Source organism: Lynx rufus, unplaced genomic scaffold (genome assembly GCF_022079265.1).
Source record: "Lynx rufus isolate CCGP_SWC_20201006 ecotype Redwood Valley unplaced genomic scaffold, mLynRuf1.p SCAF_7, whole genome shotgun sequence".
Classification (NCBI taxonomy): Eukaryota; Metazoa; Chordata; class Mammalia; order Carnivora; family Felidae; genus Lynx; species Lynx rufus.
In genome coordinates this window covers 77,888,398-77,905,762 of record NW_025814889.1, presented here as the reverse complement: position 1 = coordinate 77,905,762, position 17,365 = coordinate 77,888,398, and the positions used below count along the sequence as shown (strand labels likewise).

Here is a 17,365-nt window from a genome sequence, read left to right as displayed (position 1 = left end):
GCTTCTCGGAGAGCCCGTGGGGGTCTCGAGCGGCGTGGGGCGGGGCGGCCACGGCCACGGCCGGATGCGAGGCATGCTGGGAACCGCACTTCCTCCTTGGGGGCCTCCAGAAAACCACAGGTCGCTGGGCCCAGTCTACCCGGAGCCGGCAGGATGGCGGAGGGCAAGGCGGGTGGCGCCGCCGGCCTCTTCGCCAAGCAGGTGCAGAAGAAATTCAGCAGGGCCCAGGAGAAGGTATGTGGCCGGGTCGCACCACCTGCCCTTCCGGCCGGCCTGGCTCTGCGAGAGAGCGGTGTGCGGTGGGGGTGGGGGTGGGGGGGTGTCCGGGGGGCCTGGGCTGAACAGAAGGTCCCAGGCAGACGGGAATGGGAGTGGATTTTCCTTAAACTACCAAGAGTTGATAGAGAACAGAAAAAAGCTACCCGTTCTTGGGCAAGGGTAGGGAAGCAGGGGAGACCACAGTCTCCCTCAGGAACCCTAAGTAACGCTCAGGCGACCCAGGAAAGGTGGGAGAAAGGAACCAACGTTGGCAGATTTGTCCTAGCAACCCAGCCAGGGTGCTCTTTCACAGAGGATGAAATTGAAGGTTGCAAGAGGGCATTCTCCCCAAAGTGACGACAGCGATGACCAGCTGTGCTGCCAGCGGGGACCGCCCAGTCCACAAGGACTCTGTAACCTAACCCCGCCTGGCCTCTGGGCAGTGTTTAAGCTGATGTGAGCAGTAGCCCGTATCTGCTTTCTGTGCGTTGGAAAGTACACGGTCCAAGATGATGAAGGAGCATCTCTTTTTAGATTGGGTCCTTGGTTGGCTCTGGGTGGCCTTACTCCAGCGTCAACATTGAGGTAGGCTGTCCGCCTGTAACTTCTCTACACATTATTATTTTTATTTATTTATTTACTTTGAGAGAGAGAGAAAGGATGAGCTGGGGAGGGGCAGAGGGAGAAGAAGAGAGAATCTGAAGCAGTCTCCACACCCAGCCCAGAGCCTGGAGCCTGAGGCAGGGCTCCGTCCCAGACTCTGGGATCATGACCCGAACTGAAATCAAGAGTTGAGGCAGAACCAACTCAGCCACCAAGGCGCTCCTCGACACATTTTAGTGACATTCTTGTTTCTTCCTTTTTTTTTTTTTTTTAGTGTTTATTTATTTTTGAGAGACAGAGAGAGTGCAAGTGGGGAAGGGACAGAGATAGGAGACAGAGAATCCAAAGCAGGCTCCGCACTGACAACGCAGAGCCCGAGGTGGGGATTTGAACCCACAAACTGCAAGATCATGACCTGAGCCCAAGTTGGACGCTTAACTGACTGAGCCACCCAGGCGCCCCATGACATTCTTGTTTCCACCTGTCCAGGGTATGTCCTTCCCTTTTAACCTGAACCTCTGCTCTCCACGTAGCAACACTCTGATAGATGGATCTCCTTTTTCTGCCTTTGAGGAAGCCGGGGTCATTTGAAAGAGTGGAGGAAAAGGCAAGATTTTGTGTGGCTCGACTTCATTACTTCACCTTGCTCTGATTTCACCTTGATCACGATTTTAGCCTCTTCGAAGGCTGTCTCATTACAAATCTGATAGAGATCAGAGCCTGTGGAAAGGTCTAGTTAGAAGTGGTGTGGAAGAGAAGGAGCTACCAGCTACGTGACGGGTTGGAAAAAACAAGAAAACCCAGGAGACAAAAAAATTCATGGATAATAGTTTGGTTTTTTTTTTTAATTTTTTTTTAATGTTTATTTATTTTTGAGAGAGAGAAAGACAGAACACAAGCGGGGGAGGGGCAGAGAGAGAGGGAGACACAGAATCCGAAGCAGGCTCCAGGCTCTGAGCTGTCAGCACAGAGCCCGACGTGGGGCTCGAACCCACAAACCGTGAGATGGTGACCTGAGCTGAAGCCGGACGCCCAAAGGACTGAGCCACCCAGGCGCCCCGATAATAGTTATTTTTAAAAGACACAGCAGTTGACTTTACCTCACTGTTTCACCTTCTGTCCTCATCCAGCCTATCATCAACACTATGCCCTTGGGGATTTGTCTCCTTTTCTAAGCATGGACTCCAAAGCTTTAGATAAGTAACATCCCTGCTCTGGGCTTCAGATTCTGCACATGTAAAAATGAGAGTGGTGATGCTTAGTGACTTGGAAATTCAATGTGGTAAGGATGCCAAAGTGAGAACAGGAGAGGGTTCCTTGAACCTCAGAAGCAAATATTCCCCAAAGGGAGAACCAGCCACCCAGGTAACCTGTTCTTCCTGGTCTGAACCCTGAGAATGCAGAGAGAGGAGCTACCTCACCTCTGCCTTGGGGACCTTTCCAGGTTAAGGCAGAAAACGGGAGGATGCTCTGAACCTAGACATAAACACAAGGGCGGGCAGACATTGAACTTGGAGCAGTACAGTTGGCACCGTAGAGGCAGCGGCTGCTGCCTGGATAGAGTGGGAATGGCCTGGAATGTGAGGAGGAGCTCAGCCCAGCCTGCCAGAGTCCTTGAGTCTTGACACGTTATTGAAGGCAAGAGAGAGAGGGAGAAAGTTACAGTCAAAAGAAAGGACTCCCTGGAACAATTTGTAGTTTTTGTATAAGCAGTTGGCTGTAATCTTCTAAGTAATACGTAGCAACCACAGTGTCAAATAGATGTGTCAGATATCGAGTGCCGATTATGGTCGAGGCAGAGGACTTCAGGAAAGACACGATCTCTCTCTCTTTATGGAGCCAACGCTCTCGTGATAGGATCTCATTTCACCTTTGCCGCCCTTTGTGCATGTTATTAATATCCCAATTTTAGAAATGAAGAAGCGAGGCTCAAAAGAGATCGGCAAATGGCAGAACTGTCACTGAAACCCACGTGTCCCGCCTTTGGATCCCAACCTCAGGCCCGCTGTCTCTACAAGCCTCCTGATAAACCACTGTGACATCTGTGCCTGCCCACTTCCTGCTGACCCTCTCTCTCAGGAGCAAAGCTGGGAGTAGAAACACCTTTTGCTCAGTCCCTCTCCTCTGAAAATCTAGGCGTGAAGGTCCAGTGACCGTCACACACGAGGGAGATGAAGCGTTCTTGTTTTATGTTCCAGTCTCCACCCAGACGCAACATGAGACTGAGTTGTGTCTTTACCGGAAGATGTGTCCTCACAGTTCAGATGAGTGCTTTCACCATCCACGATTGCTCTGTGGCAAATGGCTCGGAAGGGGCATTGTGTTACCCCTCCTTTGCTGGTCTTTTCCTTTACTCAACCGGTCTCCCAGAGGGTTCTGTCAACAATACTTAACCGAGAAATTCCTTTGCCCGGGATACTGGGCTGGACCCAGGAAGGAACTTAGAGATGAATAAGAGGCCCTCTCGCCTGCCAGAAGCTTACAGTCTAGTTAAAAAAAGAAAAAAAAAAATTGGTGAAGAGTCACCTGAGAGGTCTGCAGTCTGTGGGAATTCAGAGGAGAGAAAGACTGAGGAGAATTGAACGAGGTTTTATAGCAGAGGCGGAATTTGAGGTAGGAATGATGGCCCATTAGTAGTTCCTCAGGCAAGTGGGGGGGATGGAACATTCTAGCTGAGGAAGTGCCAGCATGAGCCAGGCAGGGAGTGTGGAAAACCGTTGAGGCAGAATAGTGAGAAATGCAGGTGAGCTGGAGTACAGGGATCGGTGGCAGAAAAGACGGGAGAGGAAATTTAGGACCACGCTAAGGAAAAGCCTACTTTTTTTTTTTAATTTTTTTTTTTTAATGTTTATTTATTTTTGAGACAGAGAGCATGAACGGGGGAGGGTCAGAGAGAGACGGAGACACAGAATCTGAAACAGGCTCCAGGCTCTGGGCTGTCAGCACAGAGTCCGATGCGGGGCTCGAACTCATGGACTGCGAGATCATGACCTGAGCCGAAGTCGGTCGCCCAACTGACTGAGCCACCCAGGTGCCCCAGGAAAAGCCTACTTTAACGTATATCCCGAAAATGAGGATTTCTCACAGAAACTGCAATATTGTTATCACACCTAAGAAAAAAATTTTAACAAAAATCTGTCATCTCTAATAGCCAGGCCCTATTCAAATGACCCCAATTGAGAGAGTTAATTAAAATATCATAAATGATTAGGGGGAAGGGTCCTGGTAGGGACCTATAGCCACCAAACATCTGCAGTGAATTTTTTTTGTAATCGCTTTTTCTCTTGTTCCTCTTCTTTCTCTCTAAACGCAGAATTCTTAGTGTAGAACTTTAGAGAACTCGCATTGGGTGCACTGTCATTAGGAAGTGAACCAAAGGTAGAATGTATTAATTCTTTCAGATGTTTGTTCAGCACTCTACATTCTCTTCGTCAGAGAACTTTCGTTGCGGGAGAGCATCTACAACACGGCGTAAGTGCCTGGATACGCAGCCCTGTTGCTTATGGCAACAAAGGACTTTGGGCCCAGGGCACTGGTTATGCTCTCAGGTTATGCGATCACACTCATCTTTCAGTTTCACAGTTGAAGGTGGGAGTGTTCAGTTCACATACTCACACCCCTTCTAAGCCTTTTTGCCTTGAGCCTTTTGGCGGTTGGGGATATTGGGCATGCCACATTTACTCTAGCCGGGGTTGACTACCCTCTCAGCCCCTTCCACCTAAGAACACCCCCCCAGCCCCTCCAGGCAAAGGAAGGGAGGAGTAGCAGGAAGGAAGTGAGAGCTGCAATTACCACTTAGACAAGGTGGTTTTGCAACTTTCTGTTTGGGGTGGGGGGGGGGTGCAGGGAAGATGGCAGACCGGGTGTACCCAGGGTCAGGTGTTCAATGAGCTGGAGTCAGAGAGACAGACAAACATATGGCTGAACTGAGAAGGAAATACGCACTCATAGGGAAGGGAGTGCAATTGGACATAATGCTAATGGATTTGTATTGAGCACTCACCAAAGGGCAGCACTGAGAATGTATGTCATTTAATTCTCCGGACAACTCCAGGAGATGCTGTTGTGTAAACAGAGGCTCAAGAGACGGATAGGCTTATTTGCCTAAAGGCTTAGAGCCATAAATCGAAAGGCCAAGATGGGGCATATATCTGTCAGACTCCAGAGCCCTTGATCGTAACCACTACAGAGAGAGCTCCAGAAGTTGGAGATGCTAACCACTGGGTTAAGAATGGGGACACATGTGGGAGTGCAAGCTGGTGCAGCCACTCTGGAAAACAGTATGGAGTTTCCTCAAAAAACTAAAAACAGAACTACCCTACGACCCAGCAATTGCACTACTAGGCATTTATCCAAGGGATACAGGTGTGCTGTTTCGAAGGTGCACGTGCACCCCAATGTTTATAGCAACACTATCGACAATAGCCAAAGTATGGAAGGAAAGAGCCCAAATGCCCATCGATGGATGAATGGATAAAGATGTGGTATATATATACAATGGAGTATTACTCGGCAATCAAAAAGAATGAAATCTTGCCATTTGCAACTACGTGGATGGAACTGGAGGGTATTCTGCTGAGTGAAATTAGTCAGAGAAAGACAAAAATCATATGACTTCACTCATATGAGGAATTCAAGAGACAAAAACAGATGAACATAAGGGAAGGGAAACAAAAATAATATAAAAACAGGGAGGGGGACAAAACAGAAGAGACTCATAAATATGGAGAACAAACTGAGGGTTAGTGGAGGGGTTGTGGGAGGGGGGATGGGCTAAATGGGTCAGGGGCAATAAGGAATCTACTCCTGAAATCATTGTTGCACTGTATGCTAACTAATTTGGATGTAAATTTAAAAAAAATAAAAAATAAAATTAAAAATAAAGAATGGGGACACATGGCGGGGTGGGGGCGCCTGGGTGGCTCAGTAGGTTAAGCGGCCAACTTCTGCTCAGTCCATGATCTCACGGCTCAAAGGCTCATGAGTTCGAGCCCCGCGTCGGGCTCTGTGCTGACAGCCCAGAGCCGGGAGCCTGCTTCCAATTCTGTGTTTCCCTCTCTCTCTGCCCCTCCCCTGCTCATGCTCTGTCTGTCTCTCTCTCTCTCTCTCTCTCTCTCACAAAAATAAATAAACATTAAAAAAAAAAATGGGGCGCCTGGGTGGCGCAGTTGGTTAAGCGTCCGACTTCAGCCAGGTCACGATCTCACGGTCCGTGAGTTCGAGCCCCGCGTCAGGCTCTGGGCTGATGGCTCGGAGCCTGGAGCCTGTTTCCGATGCTGTGTCTCCCTCTCTCTCTGCCCCTCCCCCGTTCATGCTCTGTTTCTCTCTGTCCCAAAAAAAAATAAATAAAAAACGTTGAAAAAAAATTAAAAAAAAAAAAAAAAAAGAATGGGGACATATGGTCAGGGCACCTAGGTGGCTCAGTCAGTTGAGCCTCCAACTTTTGATTTTGGCTCAGGTCATGATCCCAGGGTCGTGGGATGGAGCCACACTCAGCGCAGAGCCTTTTTAAGATTCTCTCTCTGTCCCCCTCTGCCCCTCTCCCCAGCTTGCGTGTGCTCTCTCTCTCTCTAAAAAAAAAAAAAAATGAAAGAATGGGGACATGTGGGCCCAAGTATCTATGTAGAGCCTTCCTCACTCCCCAAGACCTGGGCACGCTTGCACGTGATTCAAAGCCCTTCACGATGAGACTCCAGTTTCCCTTTCTGGCTCCCTTACCCACTACTCCCCATAACACACCCTAAACCAGCCATGCTGAGTCATCTCACAAAGCGGTGTGAATGTGGGTGGGTATTTCCGTGACTTTGTCCTCTTTCCACCCTCCCCCCTTATACTCTATTCCAGTCTAGCGAAATCTTAATTCAAGTCCCAGCCCATTGGTCGGTCCCCTCCCGTTGTCAGTCCCACTCTCCCTCCTGTTAGAAGTATTAAATATCTCTTTGCTGGGTACTGAGAAATCTAGATGAGTAAGGCAAGTACCCAGTTCTCAAGGAGCCTACAGTTTAGAAGGAGACATAGCTAGATAAACCTAAATCATAAAATGGTAGTAGAGGGGCGCCTGGGTGGCTCAGTCGGTTAAGTGTCCGACTTCGGCCCAGGTCATGATCTCACAGACTGTGAGTTCAAGCCCCACGTCAGGCTCTGTGCTAAGCTCAGAGCCTGGAGCCTGCTTCAGATTTTGTGTCTCCCTCTCTCTCTGCCCCTCCCCTGCTCATGCTCTGTCTCTTTCTGCCTCAAAAATAAATAAAAACATTTAAAAATTAAAAAAAAAACGGTAATAGAAATGTCTACAAGGTGTAGAAGTTGCAAACACTTAGAAGGGAGTGATTAACTCGATTAATGGGATAAAGCGGTTAAGTGTCATAAAGGATATAGAGTATGAATTTTTTTTTTAATTTTTTTAAAGTGTGTGTATGTATGTAAATAATTTCTAGGGGCACCTGGGTAGCTCAGTCGGTTAAGCATCTGACTTCAGCTCAGGTCATGATCTCGCAGTTCATGGGTTTGAGCCCCTCATTGGGCTCCATGCTAACAGCTCAGAGCCTGAAGCCTGCTTCCAATGCTGTGTCTCCCTCTCTCTTTCTACCTCTCCCCCACTCATGCTCTGTCTCTCTCTGTCTCCCCAAAATAAATACATGTTCAAAAATTTTTTTAAATAATTTTTATAGCCAACGTGGGGCACAGACTCACAACCCCAAGATCAAGAGTAACTGAGACACGTATTGGGCATTTCATGCAAATTTGTTGAGCAGGCAAGTGGAGAATCATTAGAAGGTTTTAAGCAGATGCAGGAGAGCAACAGCACGGGCCCGGAACACAGTTATGACCGCGAGACTAGAAAGCATGGGATGGTTTCCAGAGATGGACATATTGAGGGATTTGATGAAGGAGGTGAGGGAGAAGTAGTTGAGGGCAACTTCTGAGATTCTAACTTCGGCCCGGGGGCAGCGTGATGACAGTGCCTCCTCCCAACATGGGGGCTACAGGTGGAAGATGCAGGGCTTTCTTGCTTGTGTACAAGTGAGTGTCCCCTGTGAGAAGAGGCACCGTATCTTTTTCATTTTCCTGTCCTTTATATTAGTGCTGAGACCACTATGGTGGTTGGCTCCCAGGAGAGAGGAGATAGAGAGCATTCATTTCGAGCTGGGTTCTAAATGCGTTGTGTCGGTCTTCTTCAGCGTTTTCCACAAGGGCTCTCCTAAGAGAACAGTCTCCTGCCTGCCTCTAACCTCATCTATCTAGAGGAATCTGGGGCTGTGGCTGGAAGACCATCTCTCAAGTGAAAAGTACCTTCAAGGCTCATATTTTTTTTTTTTTAAATTTATTTTTCCAACGTTTTTTTTATTTTTTTATTTTTGGGACAGAGAGAGACAGAGCATGAACGGGGGAGGGGCAGAGAGAGAGGGAGACACAGAATCGGAAACAGGCTCCAGGCTCTGAGCCATCAGCCCAGAGCCTGACGCGGGGCTCGAACTCCCGGACCGCGAGATCGTGACCTGGCTGAAGTCGGACGCTTAACCGACTGCGCCACCCAGGCGCCCCAAGGCTCATATTTTATCGTTAGGGCTGCATGTTTTACATTCTTATTAATCCTTGTTTTAATATAATACTTTACCCCACCCCACCCCCGGAACCCCACTGTAAATAATAATGTCATTCCAGGCATGTATGCCATATTTATTCTGGGCTTTGTATATACACCCCTGCACACTGCCAGATACCCTCAGGCATACCCCAATTTGAGAAGAACCACCAAATACGATTTTTTTTCCAACAGTGCACTCTATATTTTTAAAATTCCATTGGGCTGATACGAGTACAGCCCTTTAATTGCATCCAAGACTCTGAGAAGCTAAGGTCATAGGAGGCCAACAGATGAGAGGGACTTGACTCCACCTCACTGACCTTTCCAACTTATATTCCCAGGTTCTGCAGAAGTTGGGGAAGACTGTGGAAACCAAAGATGAACGGTTTGAACAAAGTGCCAACAACTTCCACCAGCAACAGGTAATCTGGAGGGTGGGGAGGGGGAGCTTGGAGGAAGAAGGGAGACCTGAGGGCCGGGTAGCAGAAGAACAGTAGGTTTGGGCAAGCCAACAGGCATCCCTCCTACCCCACCCTCCCCCCGGGGTTGGGGGGCAAGGGCCACGGAGTAACCTGCTGCGTCTTGTTTCTCTGGGAACCAGAGACGCTTCCCCTTCTTGTTCCCACCGACCCTGGGTTTTGGGAGACAGACAAGTGTTCTTTCCTCTTAGTGGTTCCCCCGGGGTACAGTGGCATCCCTAGGTCCTTGGACAAAGTTGGAACGAGCCCCTGCCACTTTAGTCTTTGGCTGATCACTTCCTCAGGGTGCCTCTCTCCCACCCTACTAGGCTCTCCCATCGTAGTAGCCCCCGATTTTCCTTGTTGCCTCTTTGGCCACTACATCTACCTCGCCGAAGCCCAGAATTCTAAATGATCCGTCCATCTTTCACCTGTCATTCTCACCAGCAAACCTCCTATTGTCTCGGTTCCTTCTACCTTCACTGGCTGCTACGGGTAATTCTCTTACAGAAAATTTACATTGAGAAGTGGGCAATAGGTATAGGCTTCCATGGGATATTTCACTTTTTTTTTTTTAAGTTTATTTATTTATTTTGAGAGAGAGTAAGCACGAATGGGGGGGGGGGCAGAAGAGAGGGAGAGAGAGAGGGGAATCTCAAGCAGGCTCTGCCCTGTCTGTGCAGAGCCTGATGCGGGGCTCAAACTCACCAACCATGAGATCGTGACGTGATCCAAAGTCAGACACTCAACCGACTGAGCCCCACCCCACCCCCGCCACCCAGGTGCCCCAAGATATTTCACTTTCCATCTCCACGTGCCAGGCATTGTGCATGGTGCTTTACACACGTGATCTCACTTAATTCTTACATGAGCCCTGGAGATCGCAGTCCCCTCTTTGTAACAGAAGGGGGTTATTGACTCACGTGAATACCCAGTTGTAATGTGGTCCTAACACTTAACTGCTCAGAGTTCGGCCACATTTCACAGGTTAAGGGTACTGTCCCCAACAAGACTGCTTCACTTCGGACACCAGCTGCAGGCTCCAGAGCTCCCAGGACACCCACAGTGCTGACCAATGCTACAAATTTTGGGGGGGGTCCTACTAGCCACTCAGTTCCTGTAATCCACAAGAACAACCCACAGAACTCAGGACAGTGCTCTATTTACAATTACACTTTTATTATAAATGACACCGATCAGGACCAGCCAAGTGAAGAGGGACATGAGGTGAGGTCCAGGAGAATTCCAAACGAGAAGCTTCTGTGTTCTCAAGATGTGTCACCTTCCCAGCACGTTGATATAGGATTACCCAGCAAGGAAACTCACCCAAGCATCAGGTGTCTAGAGTTTTTTGTTGTGATTTCATTACATGGTGAATCATGGGCCACATGATTGAATTTAATCCGTAGCTCCCTTTTCCCTCCCTTCTGCTGGAGGTCAGGCTGATATCACCTGTCTCAAAGCCCCAGCCCTCTAATCACATGGTTCATCTTTCCAGCCTGACCAGCCACCATCCTGAGCCATTGTTTGTTATAAAGTCACACGTGATTGAAGAGGCCCACCATGAAAAATGAACACACTCCCATCACTCGGGAATTCCCAAGGATTTAGAAGTTAACTGCCCAGGACTGGGGACAAAGACCAGCCAAATTCATTCTTGCACAATATCAGTGCATCGAATTATATGGAAAGTAATTCTTTATGATGCTATTAAAGGGACACTAGCTATAGCCTATAGAAATCTTTTGTCTTACGTTCATTTTTGAGAGAGAGAGCATGAGTGGGGTAGAGGCAGAGAGAGAAGGGGACAGAGGATCTGCAGTGGGCTCTGCCCCAAGGGCTGAGAGCCTGATGGGGGGCTCAAACTCGTGAACCATGAGATCATGACCTGAACCGAAGTTAGACACTTAACCAACTGAGCCACTCGGATGCCCCTAGCTATAATCTAATTCAGCAGTTGATTGTATATCAGGATCATTTGGGAAACATTTTTAAATGCAAGGTCACCTGTAGTAGGGCTTGGGAATCCGTAGTTTTAAACTTGTTTTAATGGAAGATTTCAAATATTCACAAAGATAGGAAAACCTGTATGATTAATCCACATGTACCCATCACCCAGCTTTAATAATTAATCAACTCATTTATGTCTCCACCCACTTTCCCCCATCCTTGATTACTATGAAGGACATTCTGCATATCATATCATTTTATCCATAAATATTTCATTATTAATCTCTAAAGATAAGGACTCTTTTTTTATTTTAATTTAATTTTTTTTAAGTTCATTTATTTTTTTGAGAGAGACAGACAGCGTGAGTGGGGGAGGGGGAGGGGCAGGGGCAGGGGCAGAGGGAGGGAGAGAGAGAGAATCCCAAGCAAGCTCCTCACTGTCAGTGCAGAGCCTGATGTGGGGCTCAATCCCACAAAACTGTGAGATCATGACCTGAGCCAAAACCAAGAGTTGGATGCTTAGCCAACTGAACCACCCAGGCACCCCAGTTTTTTACATTTTTTTTTAAGTTTATTTATTTATTTAGCAAGAGAGAGAGCTGGGGAGGAGAGAGAAGGAGACAGAGAATCCCAAGCAGGCTCCATGCTGCTAACACAGAGCCCGACATGGGGCTCAAACCCACTAACAGTGAGATCATGATCTAAGCTGAAATCAAGAGTCAGAGGCTTAACTGACTAAGCCACTGAGTTGCCCCCAAGATAAGGACTCTTTTAAAATATAACCACAAAGCCATTATCACGCCTAAAAATATTTTTCTATAAGACGTTTACTCATTACAACAAACCAGAAAGGACAAGAAAAACATGAATTAAAAAATCATGATTTTGCACCCTCCCATGCTACAACCACTGTTGTTTCATATCCTTACGGTCACTGTGCTATGTATGTGTATGGTAGCCAAGTAAATCCAGAATAAATAAATATAAGGTTCACAATAGTGAGATTATTCTGTTTGTAATGGTTTCATAATTGCCCTTTTCAGTTAACAACGTAATACAAATATCTTTTCAGATATTTCAGGTTAATCACCCCACTAAAACATAAGATTAAGTGATACCTTTAAAAAACAGCAATAATTTCATAATTCAAAATGTCCAATGTTCACTCCCCTATTTTTTTAATCCCCTGATATGTTTAAAAATTTTTTTTAACGTTTATTTATTTTTGAGACAGAAAGAGACAGAGCATGAACAGGGAAGAGGCAGAGAGAGAGGGAGACACAGAATCTGAAACAGGCTCCAGGCTCTGAGCAGTCAGCACAGAGCCCGACGCGGGGCTCGAACTCACGGACCGCGAGATCATGACCTGAGCCGAAGTCGAACGCTTAACCGACCGAACCACCCAGGCGCCCCTCCCCTGATTTGTTTAAATCAGCAACTTGTGGACATGTTTAAGTCCCTTAAAGTTAAATCTCTTCATCTGCAGGTTTCTAATCCCTCCCTTTTTGCGGTTTACTTGCTGATCCCGGGTTGTTTTCCTGAAGTTTCCTGCAGGCTGACTGAATCCCCCTGGTACTGTTTAACATGATCCTCTGTCTCTTGTATTTTCCATAAATGAATAGATTTAGAGGTTTGATGAGATTCAGATTTTGTTTGTTTGGGTGGCAGGAATACTTGATATTTTTCTAGGTGGGATATTCTCTCATCTGGAGGCACATAACGTGTTCTTGTCTTTTTTTTTATGTGACACTAACAGCCATAGTTGATCATTAACTGGAGAGTCTATGTTGTATATTAAGCTTCTGGTAATTATGAGGTGGTAGCCAGTCTGAGAACAGCATTTGGCAACCACTGATTTTAGTCTGAATTGGGGGGGAGGGGGGCGGAGGGCGGGGAATCGGATCTGAGAGGGAGGGGATTTATTTTTTTTTTCAACGTTTATTTATTTTTGGGACAGAGAGAGACAGAGCATGAACGGGGGAGGGGCAGAGAGAGAGGGAGACACAGAATCGGAAACAGGCTCCAGGCTCTGAGCCATCAGCCCAGAGCCTGACGCGGGGCTCGAACTCACGGACCGCGAGATCGTGACCTGGCTGAAGTCGGATGCTTAACCGACTGCGCCACCCAGGCGCCCCGGAGGTGATTTAATCAAGGTAAAGCACAAGGGCTACAGAGCGAGGATTCAAACGTGAACCCTGTGCTTTTCCCCCAGGACCGCATGAGGAGGCCTCCCTGGGCCTCTGCTCAATCAAGGTTACCCTTCGGCTTTTAACCCCAGTATGAGAACAGGAGTCAGTAAGTCAACACCCACGTTGAAAGGTTTCTGTAGCTCGGTCCTTTCTCCTCCTCTCGGCCTTAAAGGCTGGATCTACCAATGGCAGGTGTGTGGGAAGGAAGGGTCAGCGATGAAGGAAGGGCCATCTAGAAGAATAAGAGGATCAGATGAGACAGTCCCCTCAATCTCCTGGGTGAGCCCACCAGCTGAACGTCACTTGAAGGGGGGGTGGAGGTCTGTTTGTGAAAGGAAATGGAGGTAGATTAGGAATAAGGGAAGCTTTTCTCCTGAGAGAATGATTTACCCGTAGTGACTGGTATTTGAGCCTGCCTGAAAAGTTCACTTAACAAGTGAGCCTGCTGTATGCTAGGCTAGATCCTGGTATTTCAACACAAATATGACAATACGCCTGCCCTCAGGCATTCACCGTTTAAGGAAAAAGACAGTAACAATACAGTCAGCTCTGAGACCGGACCTCGGATAGCTCAGACAAACAGAGGGGGGAAAGACAAGGTCAAGGAGATTGAAAGTGAAGTATTCCAGAAGTTGGACCAGTTGGTCATGTACCCAGTCCCTTACCGCAATCAGCTTGTAGGTATATTTTTTATCAATAAATAAATATTCCCAGGGGCGCCTGGGTGGCTCAGTCCATTGAACATCCGACTTCGGGTCAGGTCATGATCTCACGGTTCGTGAGTTCCAGCCCCACATCGGGCTCTGTGCTGACAGCTCGGAGCCTGGAGCCTGCTTCGGATTCTGTGTCTCCCTCTCTCTCTGCCCCTCTCCCGCTTGCACTCTGTCTCTCCCTGTCTCTCAAAAGTGAATAAACGTCGTAAAAAATTTTTTTATAAATAAATAAATATCACTCCCAAACTTCCCAGCCTGATTTCAAGGGCCTGGCCGCTTGCCCAGGTTCCTAATCAAATTTCCATAGGTAAGTTTTCTTTGAAGGCTTTGTTTACTTCCCCATTTCCCCCCCGCCCTTCAAAACATATTATAGAGGAAGAATTGTTTTCCCCAAGCAGCATTTTAATCTCTTATTTCTGGTAGTGACAGCTGCTTCCAATTCATTGCCTTTAAAATCAAACCCAACAATCCAGCTTCTCGTCTCCCCTCTGGGCCTCCATTAGATGGAGCATTTCTAGAGCTTGCTCCTGGACCTTCAGGCTACTTACTATTGTGCTGAGCGTTTGGGTTTCTCTGAGTCCATTTCTCTCCAGCAAGTGGAGAGCCCCAGGACAGGGACTTTCTTCTCCATCCGCAGTACCGCAGTCTCTTAGGACACAGCTCTGTCTACCTGAGGGTTTAGGACAAGCTTCCACAGCGAATGGTCCATGACCTGAGGGCTGGGGCTGTTTATATAGGGGTTGGAAGGATCGAGTCAGACTCTTTATGGTGATGCCAAGAATTTGGCCGGGTATTCAGAGAGCGGAAGTGCTAAAATGATAAGATTTAGGGCTAGAAATGGTCTGACCCGACATTTATAGATGAGGAAACTGGAACCGGAAAAGTGAAATAACTTGCAAGTCTTTGACTCACAGACAGGGAGGAACCTAAGACCGTAAAAGTCACACCTGAAGAAGAAGGCTAGGATTCTTCAGCCTGGAGACATTTCAGGGTAGGAGGGCAGACAGGTCAGTGAAATAAAACGACACCCACTGGCGTCCCGCTACCCCACTTCCCATTACCGCTTCCCCCCCATACACACACACACACACACACACACACACACACACACACACTTCATCTCCTCAAAGGAAAGAGCAAGAGCCTAAAGGAAGAACTTTGACCTGGAAGCTTGATCCTAAAGCACAGAAGGGGAGTTAGGCTTTTGTGAGGTGCCACGGAAGGCAGAAGGCGTTCACATTTTATGGCCTCTGGTATCAGTAGAACCCCCTGGTTTTGAACAGCATACATACAAGTGCATGGTCACGCACGGTAGCCTTGATTACTGATCGGATTTGTCGGGCCATATAATGTCTAATGGGATAAAACCAATTTGAATTTCATTTGTAGAAATTATGCAAGATGGGGGCGCCTGGGTGGCTCAGTCCATTGAGCGTCCGACTTCGGCTCAGGTCACGATCTCGCAGTTCGTGGGTTCGAGCCCCGCGTCGGCCTCTGTGCTGACAGCTCAGAGCCTGCAGCCTGCTTTGGATTTTGTGTCCCCCCTCTCTCTCTGCCCCATCCCTGCTTGTGCTCTGTCTCTGTCTTTCAAAAATGAATAAACATTTAAAAAAATTTAAAAAAAAAGAAATTATGCAAGATGGTTTAACAGGTTTTGTTACTCCAATATGTACTTTGGAGACCAAATCTTCATGGTGAGGTAAAAAGTTGAGTTCATTTTGTTTTCTTTCAAAAAGGAACTTGAAATCCTTGTTAATTTTTATAATCCTCAAAACTCTTTCAAACCTTGGCTGTCACATTTTTAAAACTCTCAAACTTGCACCCACCTACCATTTCCATCTTTAAAAGCTTTTATGCACGTTTAACATCTTAGGCTGTGTCAACTTTTTTCCCATGAATGAAAAAGCAAGAAGGAAGTGAAACATCCTTCCTGATGAATGCTGAGTGTTTCTGAATTTTGGTGGCTGACTGACCGTCTCCATCATGCTATTGAAAGCACTTTCTCAAGATTACCAGTGACCTCCAGTTACCAAGTCCAGTTACTGTGACCAGTTGTTCCTGCACTCTAACCTCTCTATAACATCTGAACCCACCTCCCCACCACCCCCCACCCCGGTCATTTCTCTGATGTTCTCCTGATCCTCACTTGCTGTGAAATACCGCACAATGCAGGTTCTTTTCCCACCTCCCTGACAGTGTCTTAGACGCCCTTGAGACTGCGTGTTCATGTCCCTAGAGCCCTGGCATTCAGCTCCAAGGACTTTTCTTTTCTTTTCTTTTCTTTTCTTTTCTTTTCTTTTCTTTTCTTTTCTCTTCTCTTCTCTTCTCTTCTCTTCTCTTCTTTTCTTTTCTTTAATGTTTATTTACTTTTAAGAGAGAGAGAGTACAAGCAGGGAAGGGGCAGAGAGAGAGGGGGACATAGGATCCAAAGTGGGCTCGGTGCTGACAGCAGAGAGCCCGATGTGGGGCTGAAACTCACAAACTGCAAGATCATGACCTGAGCTGAAGTCAGATGCTTAAAGGCATCCCAGCTCCCAGGACTTTCAACCTGAAGTATGGTGAAGGGTTTGGACTGGCTGGGGCGCCTGGGTGGCTCAGTCAGTTAAGCATCCGACTTTGGCTCCGGTCGTGATCTTGCGTTTCATGAGTTCAAGCCCCGCATCGGGCTCTGTGCTGACAGCTCAGAGCCTGGAGCCTGCTTTGGATTCTGTGTCTCCCCCTCTCTCTGCCCCTCCCCCACTTATGCTCTCTCTCTGTCCCTCAAAAAATGAATAAATGCTAAAAAAAATTTTTTTTTTAAGTTTGGACTGGCTTAGAAGTAAACGCTGGAGGCAAAAAGATGGATGAAATAATCAGTCCAGTTTACTTTGACCCCGAGTTGACCTAGATTTTCTGCTGTGTTCACAGTAATCATCCTTCCTGCAAAGATTTCCACAGATTAAAAAAAAAAAAAGTTTAAGTTGTTAGACTTTTCTGAATTTTCAGTTTTTCCTCCCATACATTTGTTTTATACTTTTGGTATGCTCAATAGCCTATCTAGTGATGACCACAAACAAATAAAATAAATGAGCAAGTTCACAAGTAGCTTATGGGTATACTTCATAATAATGCATCACAACTTAAATACCCCTTCACCTGAGCTGGCGTGAAGGTCACTGTCCTGACCCACAGGTCTGGCCCCAGGAAACCCCCTTAAGTGGACTGCACCTTTCAGTCCAAGCCCACATTCCTGAAGTCAGGCTCCAAGAGGTCAATGGTCTAGCCTCAACTCCCAGAAACTGGAGTTCACACAGAGGCAAGAGACCAGAGTCGGAAGGAGCTTTAAATAACACCATGAGGAACAACAGAGGAAGCCTTTGAAAGAGAAGACTTGGTGCGGGGTATGTGACAGATGTCTTCAAACATATGTGCAAGAGAAAGCAGATCTACTCTGAATACAGAAGGCCAGCCTAAGACCAGTGGGCAAAAGTTCTAATAGAACCTTTTTTTTGAAATTTATTTATTTATTTTGAGAGAGAGACAGACAGACAGACAGTGCAGGGGGAAGGGCAGAGACAGACTCCCAAGCAGGTTCCACACCGACAGTGTAGAGCTCGACACGGGGCTCGA

At 47.2% G+C, this 17,365-nt stretch overlaps 1 protein-coding gene across 3 annotated transcripts in view; it reads left to right on the top strand.

Annotated features, from left to right (window-relative positions):
• The first annotated feature begins 127 nt into the window (after positions 1 to 127).
• The window catches only part of BIN2 (bridging integrator 2), a 35,255-nt gene continuing 18,017 nt past the window's right edge, over positions 128 to 17,365 (top strand). For all 3 annotated transcript variants that reach the window (XM_047065578.1, XM_047065577.1, XM_047065579.1), the window contains exons 1-2: positions 128 to 234; positions 8,788 to 8,868. In XM_047065578.1, the coding sequence (XP_046921534.1) occupies positions 154 to 234; positions 8,788 to 8,868 (162 nt within the window). In that variant the 5' untranslated portion in view covers positions 128 to 153. The remainder of the gene's footprint in view (positions 235 to 8,787; positions 8,869 to 17,365) is intronic.